The 8152-nt window shown below is 44.4% G+C and overlaps 1 protein-coding gene across 1 annotated transcript; it reads left to right on the forward strand.

The window, feature by feature from the left end:
* The first annotated feature begins 1563 nt into the window (after positions 1-1563).
* Positions 1564-5957, forward strand: LOC137809078 (uncharacterized). The gene is made up of 4 exons (XM_068610221.1): positions 1564-1673; positions 4057-5054; positions 5279-5496; positions 5826-5957. Exons 1-4 carry the CDS (start codon positions 1564-1566, stop codon positions 5955-5957), a joined length of 1458 nt encoding a protein of 485 aa, XP_068466322.1.
* Positions 5958-8152: the final 2195 nt, after the last annotated feature.

Below are 8152 nucleotides of genomic sequence, written 5' to 3' on the forward strand. Positions count from 1 at the left end.
TCCTTGCGCACGCTTTGAAGCTCGTCTTTGAGAGCGTTTTCGACCCGCGAGAACTCGAGGCCTTGCATCATCATGTCGCACTTGATCTTCTCGGCCTCGGCTCTCGCGGTGCTCGCCACCTCCTGATGGATGCGAAAATCAAGCTCAAGTTTCTCCAAGGAGCCCTGCAGCTTTTCGGCGACGATTTGAGGGAGGCACTCGTCGGCCATGGCGTGTAGGCGCACGTTGAAAGTTCTCAAGGCTTCTTGGAGGGAAGCTGGGAGGCCCGGTGTTGGAGGAGGAGGTGGGGGCTGGTGCCCACCACCACCCTCGCGAGGTTGGATGGCAAGGGGAGTCTCGAGGCGTGGTGATGAGGAGGGAAGTTCTTCGGCGGGTTGAGAAGAGGCTTGCGTATCGGCAATTTGTTCAGGCACAACTTCAGCAACTGAGGCGTTTGAAGCAAGAACGTCCCCAGCGGACTCGAACGGCGTGGAGGCGCTGGGGGGGTTCTCGACGAAGTCTGGGACGACGCTCTCAGTTGCTGGGGGCTCGATCGCAACTCTCCTCTTCCTCTTGCAGACTAGCCCATCCTCGGTGCTTTCGTCTGCCTCTTCGTCCGACACCACCCTGGGGGCTTTTCTCTTAGCCTTTTTGAGTGGAAGTTTCTTACGCTGGGGGGCTGGAAGAACAACAGCAGCGGGTGGGCCGACTGGCAGAGATTGGCCTTGGGCAGCTGCGATCTCTGCAACAGAGTTCGGAACAGTTTGGGAGCCCGCCGCGAGATTGTGGAGCTTGGCTATAGAGTGTAGCTCAGCCATCCTATCCTTCCCCAGCATCATATATGCATAAAGAGGCCAACAGTTACCAACCAGCACAAAGGTTCGACAGTTAATAATGCACAGGCAGTTAGCGATGCACAGGAAGATAAGCAGTGAATGACGATGCATGGGGAAAGTTAAAACCATACGCAAATCAGAAAGGCAACATCAGGTGAAGGCAGGGCGATGCAAGTGTAAACTAGGGAAACCCAATGACTTAGAGACAAACCTATGTGAACATCCAGCTGGCCTTCGTCAAACACGTAGGCGATGATGGATGAAGTAGGTAGAGTCACGTTGGAAGAGGCAACTCTCTTCCAGAAGTTGCACAAGTCCTTGTCGAGCTCCCCCATTTTTTCCGGCTCCCTGGCCTTCCTGAAGATCGACTCTTTCTTTCCCTTGTTCACCCAGTACAAGGGAAACCCGTCGAGGAGGGAGGGGTCTCGGTCGTTGCAGCAAACACGAACGAACTTTCCCTTCCAATCCTTATAAAATTTGCTGGAAGATGGAAAGGATAGACCTCCCGGCAACCCCGTTGAGCCTAACCCATAAACGATCGCCCGGGTTCTTAGCCTCGAACAGGTAGAGGAACACGTCCGCTGAGGCCGGATGCCCCAAGTGTGCGCATACGATTTGGTAGGCCCGGACGAACGCCCAGCTGTTGGGATGAAGCTGGGCGGGGGCTATATCCAGCTCGGTCAGGAGCTCCCTCTCGAAGCGGGTGAAGGGGAATCGGAGTTTCACTTTCTTGAACATGGTGGCGTAGATGAAGCAGAAGGGGCTGCCGTCGCTTCCCTGGTTATCAGTGCAGATAGGCTCACCAGGAGGACAAGGGTGCACGGATACTTTGTCATCGTGTTCCTTGCTGAAAGAAAGGTGAGTTTTGTCACCTTTCTTGAGACGGAGGATATCGTCTTCAGAGTTGATGGATAAAGTCTCACCCAGCAGGGTTGCGGAGGCCCACGGGTATAATTGCTTGTAGTTGGGAAGGGGCCTCACAGCTGCGCTGGTGTGGGGTGGTTTGGCTGCGCTTGGTTGGGTTGAGAAGGCGCGGGTCTCACGGCCTGGCTCGAAGGGACATTGGGGTCCCTTGGGGGGTCGCGGGAGGAGGAGGGGTTTGCCCTACGGGTGTTCGCCGGAGGGTTTCGAGGAGATGGAGGAGGTTTTGTGTAATTTTTGAGCGAGCCATCGAAGAAGCAGCAAGAAGACGAAAAGGGAAGATATGAGAGTTTGTAAGCGGAGAGACTCAACAGAAGGAAAGGAGATAGAAGAACAAGGGGGGCTCGCAGAGAAAAGGTTCAGAAACCCTAAACGCAGAAAAGAAAAGAAAAACCAGAGAAAACATCCCACAACGTATGCTCCAGACAGTTAATGGATGATGCAAACCGATTGAAATGCAGCAAATATCAGTAGAAGTGATAAAAAAAGTTACCTTTAGATGATCAGAAGAGCGTTCAGAAAGATGGTGATTAAGGGGACGGAGTGTTCGCTGGAGTATTTTCTCTGGAGTATTCAGGGGGTTTGGAGTGAAGAAGAAGATAATGAAACAGTGAAGTGGCGCAGAGGTTTTAAGAATTTCGAACGTTGCGAGAAGCGCAAACGGCAATGAGTAATGGTCGTTGATGCGTCCACGTGTCGCGCGATCGAGGGGGTTGGTGAAATGTCAAATCAGTGAACAGTATGAGCGCCAACGCACGGTGCCACGTAGGTCGCCGAAATTTCGACCCTTTAGTCTTTTCGCTGATCAAATCACAGCTCAAAACTTGTGTACCGACCAGGGCACCGGGTGTGATGACGTATGATGACATGTTCAGCAGGACACGTGGATAGAGAAAGAGGGATGGTTCAGAAGTGTACATGGTCGCCGTTTGGAGGAGTGACATTCTGCAGTGCACATGATCGGTTGTCGCCACAAGAAGCACATCGCCGGTTGTCGCCAGGTTGGTGTCGTCGCCGTGTTAGATAACGGAAGATCAGGTCGTCTGACATCGCCGCCAGAAGCACATCGTCGGATTTCCCAGTAAACTCGGTTGAAGCTGTAGGGGGTTCAGGCGAGGAAGTTCAAGTGTGAGAGTTCAGTCAAGATGATTGTTACGCCAACATGAGGCGTGAAGGTTAAATGAGTTGGAGTAAACAGCTTGCTCCTCGACGACGGGATTCTCAGAGTGGACATTCGTCGATGGCGAGTTCCTCTCAGTTAGAACATGCATGGCGTGGCAAAGAGGAAGGTGGCACCTGCGACAGGCGATATCACAGAGATGGCGTACTTTGTTGCATCCGATACTCGCCTTGTCAGGTGGCGTTCCAGAGCGTGTTACGTGCTAGGTTGCACCTTGAATAGAGGACTTGGTCGCGTAACTGCATGCTACATAGAAATGACGTTCGAGTTATCCTAGCTCAGAAGATGACACGTGTAGGGTTGGGTACTACCTGCTACCCCAGCCCAGATGATGACATGTGCAGGGTTGAATGCGAGCCACGCGTCCAAAGCATAACGGCCTGGAGAGAGAAAAAACCTAGCTATAAGGGTAAACTTAACAGAATTTGCAGAGGTACGTTTTTTCATGACGGCTCATTGCTAGGGTTGTGTGCACTTTCGTACGGTTCTAGAGAGTATATTTTTCTCTGAGTTTTGGGTGTTCGTGTCACTGACTTGAGCGTCGGAGCGCCACCGACCGCAGAGGCGCCACCGTGTGTTTTTCAGGTTCCCAGAAAGTCTATTTGTGGTGTGGACTTGAAGGGCACGTGGCATGAAGCTGGTGAGGAAGATCGTGACGAGACAACGCTCTTGCGCTAGGTCAACCGGCATGAACAGTTTTCTATACACACGTGATAGTTTTCTATACACAAATGTCACAGAGATTGTTGAGGATTTGACTTCTCAATACAAATTTTAATAATTATGTTAAAATTATATTTAATTCAGACACAACATTTGCTATATAATGGAACAACAATGGAGTCTTGTACACAAATGCATTCATCCTTTGTTCTACACTTTTTCTTGTCTTAATTCCTGTATCCAAGTAAAAAAAAAATTAAGGAGAAAGTTTGTGGGACACATTATTTTCTCCTTCTAGTGTAAAGTTCAAACAAAATCGTCAAGGTAATACATTCTTGTTTATCATCTTTTTTCCTCCTATTTAGGCAACACACACATATAATATATATATATATATATATATATATATATTTGTATAAGGTCATTTTATTTCTTTTAAAATGCACATGGACATGTGGAATGTCGGTGGAATGTCAGTGGAACGTCACTAAGCCAACATGAAGAACCAATAATTAAAGACATCGTGGACGACATAAGTGAAGATGGAGAGAACTACGACTTTGATTTGGATGATGAAGATCAGTTCAACAGATCTTCTTCACAGTATATTCCTTCTAGCAGTCAATCCGAACGTAACATTAACCGCGACCTCAATGAACACATGTCTTTCATGTCAAAGGAGGCGAAATTGAATGCCATAAAACAATACCACATAGACAACGGTTACAAATTTGTTGTCGTGGAATCAAAGCTAGACAAATATGTGGCTCGGTGCATACATCATGATGGAGGGTGCCAATGGAGATTACATGCATCTTTTAGTAAAATCCGAAGTCAATGGGAGATAAAGAAAATTGATGCACAACATAGTTGTTTGTCAACAAATCTTTCGGCAGACCATGTTAATTTGGACTCAACCCATATTGCGTCCATGGTGCTGACTTCAGTAAAAGCAAACCCTTCGGTCCCAATTAAAAGCTTAATTGCAGAAATAAAAAATCTGTATGGTTATACTATCACATATAGAAAAGCTTGGTTGGGAAAACAGAAAGCTCTTGCTTTGGCATTTGGCAATTGGGAACAATCCTACAATGATCTTCCTAGATGGTTGGAAGCAGTTAAAAAGAGCAATACGGGAACAATTGTGCAGTATATTTCTTCTCCTTGTATGATTGATGGTGTTCAAGGCAATTCTTGTTACACGTTGGATCGCGTGTTTTGGTCTTTCAAGCCTTGCATCAATGGTTTCAATTTTTGCAAGCCCATTGTACAAGTTGATGAGACATTTCTAATCGAAAGATACCATGGAACATTGTTGACCGAAATCGCTCAAGATGCGAATCAGAACATATTTCCATTGGCGTTTGCGATTGTTGAAGGCGAGACTCGGGAGGCTTTAATATGGTTCTTCCAATTATTGCGACAATATGTGACACCTCAACCAAATTTGTCCATGATTTCTGATAGAGGAACCGGTATAATTTCAGCATTACAATCCGAAGAAGTTGGATGGGAAGGAGACAACCTCATTTCTATGTATTTCATACGCCATATCGCATCGAATTTCAACAAAAAAAATAAAAAAATGTCGAGCTCAAACGACAGTTGATTAACATGGATAATAACATTGCTTACCATCTCTCATAGATAATTATAACCTTTTACCATTTAACTAATTTCATTTACTTCTTTATGACAGCTTATGATATGAAACGACCCACAGTACAGGCAAAGCTATCAGTTATGCGATATGAGTTCAAGCAAGCATTTTCCTGGATAGATCGCATACCGTTAGAGAAATGGACTCAAGCATACGATGGGGGAAAGAGGTATGGTCATATGACCACAAATCTAGCGAAATGGATTAACTTCATGCTTAAAGGAGCTCGCTCCTTACCGATTTCCGCTTTGGTTAAGGCAATTTTGAAAAAACAAAAACATGGTTTGTTGAGCGAGCCTTCAAAATAGACACCTTGTTACCTGCAAGTCATTATTATCCAAAAGATATCACAACCTTATTTAGAAAAAAAGAACAAGATTCGACTATGTGTTTAGTGGAAAGGTTTAATGTAGAAAATTCTGAATTTGATGTCCAAGAATTAACTACCCCCCAACATGGTCGACAACCTCAGTCATATACAGTTAGATTAAATGATTGGTGGTGTGATTGTGGCCACTTCCAAGCTCTTCGACTTCCCTGTCGTCACGTTATTGCCGTTTGTTTCTCTTGTCATTTGCAAATGAAGACATTTATTGATCTAGTTTACAACCTCCACACGATTAAAAAGGCATTTCCAGTTGAATTTCATCCCGTTCGAAATGAGGATTATTGGTCTACTTATATTGGACCAAATTTCATACCTGACCCCCACATGTGACATAAAAACTTGGGATGATCAATTACAACTCGTTTGCGTAATGAAATGGATCAACCAGTTCAAAACAAGCCAAAAAAATAGTTCTTACTGTCGTAATGAAGGTCATAATAGAGGAAATTGTTCATTTAGACATTAGAATCATCCTTTGCAATGTTGTTCTCATCAAATATTTTCATATCATATTCTTTTAATGACTTCTATTCAATATGTTCATTTATTTTACATAAATACATATATGTTATTACTTTTTACATATTATATAATTTATACTTTCCTATATTATATAATGGTTTAATTACCTTTTTCGTCCCTATATTTATAGTCAATATTCAATTTGGTACAGTGGTTTTTAAAAAATTCAATTTGGTCCCTAAGTTTTTTAAAATGTATTCAAAATGGTCCTTTCTGTTAAATATCACAAAACAACGTTAAGTGGTGCTTATGTGGCAGACACGTGTAAGTTACGTGGATTGTGCTTACATTACTTTGGTGAATACTGAATTATGGTTTAGGTTATTAAAATTGGGGATTTCAAATTTCTGATTTAGGGTTTCTGATACGAGGATTGCTCCCCTGGTTGGATTCTGTGGTGCGCTTCCCTGCTTCGATTCCATTCGGAGGTGTGCTCCCCTCATTCGATTATGTGGTGCGATCGTGAGTTACGATGGTGAGCTGCGTTCCCATGGTCGATTTGGAGGAGCGATTATGTGGTGCGGTCCAGAGGTGGTGAAGGGGCAGCGATTGCAATCCAAACCGTGGTGTCGTTTTGTGGTTGCTCCTTTATAAGGTTAGTAATTTTTGACTTAGTTTCAGAGTGGTTCTGTTTTTTATTACTTTTAGAGAACATATACAGAGTTGTTTATGATGTAGGGTCCACCATGTGCAACATTTTTTATGTGTGGTCCAACATTTGGTCTCTGACATAATTTTGTTATATGTGGTCCAACATTTAAGTGAAGGTTTGGTTTGTAAGTGAAGGGATGATTACAATACTTCTCCACCTCAAGGGACCATCATTCAGCTGCTTACTTAGATTATAGTAGCTGCTAATGTGTGAAACAGAACTTGTTTTATTCCTGCAGCTCTTTATCCATGTGCACATGATTTTGTGATGTTGGGGTTCAAAATTATGCAGATTCGATTTGGAAGGGGGCTTCAGTTACATATGTGGTGTGCAATTTCTGCATTGGCTTAACCTTTAAAGTGATGTAGGCAGTTTTGTGGAGATTATTTAATTTCATTGCAACACAATTCCTGATGGATTTCCTATGAGCTCTTCTTGGATTTTTGTTGATGATGGTGCGGAAGCTTAATGGAGGAGACAGACAAGGTCCTCCTAAGAGGTGTGGTGACCTTGAAGGTGCATGAAGAGTGTGGAAATGGGGAGGTTCGGCCAGCCCCTTTGAAGGTGGTGAAATGAAGATTAAAACCTAGAAGCCAGGCAAGGAGTAATGTATGACACTAAATTGGCAGCATAACAATACTCTATTCAATCTTGAAAAAACAAGGTGTAGGCTCCTCTTTTTATAGGCTAAAGAGGACCAGATTTGATGACCTAAATGCTACACAAATGTAAGCCAAATGAAATGTAAAGAAGTGGCACATGGAGGCACATGGAGCACATGGCACATGGGAGCACATGCCACATGGGTGCACATGGCCCTCCAACTTACACATGGTCGAACTTGATTAGTGAAGGCTTCTAGAAACCTTTAGCTAATCAAGGTTAACTCCTCCTTAATTCTAATGTGCAGAAAAATAAACATTTGTCCACATGGCTATGCTATTTACACCCCAATTAAAACTAGGCTACACTTGATGGGCCTTCACGGAACATGTACCAATATGTCATTCTCCATTCATAGCTTGATCCAAGTCTTCTTGTCCTAGACGCTCCTAGCTTGGTCTTAGACGCTCCTAGCTTGATCTTAGACGCTCCTAGCTTGATCTTAGATGCTCCTAGCTTGGTCTTAGACGCTCCTAGCTTGATCTTAGACGCTCCTAGCTTGGTCTTAGATGCTTGGCTTGGGTCTAGATGCTCTTGACTTGGGGTCTAGCCTTTCATGGGAGGTTGTGCTTGGCCCTCCTCCATCATCCCCTCCCTCTTGAAAAGGATTTGTCCTCAAATCCAATGCTTTTGCTTCCTAGGGGGATGGTTGTGGCTGGATGGTGTCCATCATCTCCTCCTTCTTTAG

This window comes from Phaseolus vulgaris, chromosome 2 (assembly GCF_000499845.2).
Source record: "Phaseolus vulgaris cultivar G19833 chromosome 2, P. vulgaris v2.0, whole genome shotgun sequence".
Classification (NCBI taxonomy): domain Eukaryota; kingdom Viridiplantae; phylum Streptophyta; class Magnoliopsida; order Fabales; family Fabaceae; genus Phaseolus; species Phaseolus vulgaris.

What these genes read in the sequence shown, in the direction of transcription:
- LOC137809078 (XM_068610221.1), top strand. Translation starts at nt 1,564, where the DNA reads ATGAAGCAGAAGGGGCTGCCGTCGCTTCCCTGGTTATCAGTGCAGATA. An exon ending in TGTTCCTTGCTGAAAGAAAG is followed by an intron (nt 1,674 to 4,056) that starts GTGAGTTTTGTC and finishes GTGGAATGTCAG; the next exon opens with TGGAACGTCACTAAGCCAAC. An exon ending in CGATTTCCGCTTTGGTTAAG is followed by an intron (nt 5,497 to 5,825) that starts GCAATTTTGAAA and finishes TTGCAAATGAAG; the next exon opens with ACATTTATTGATCTAGTTTA.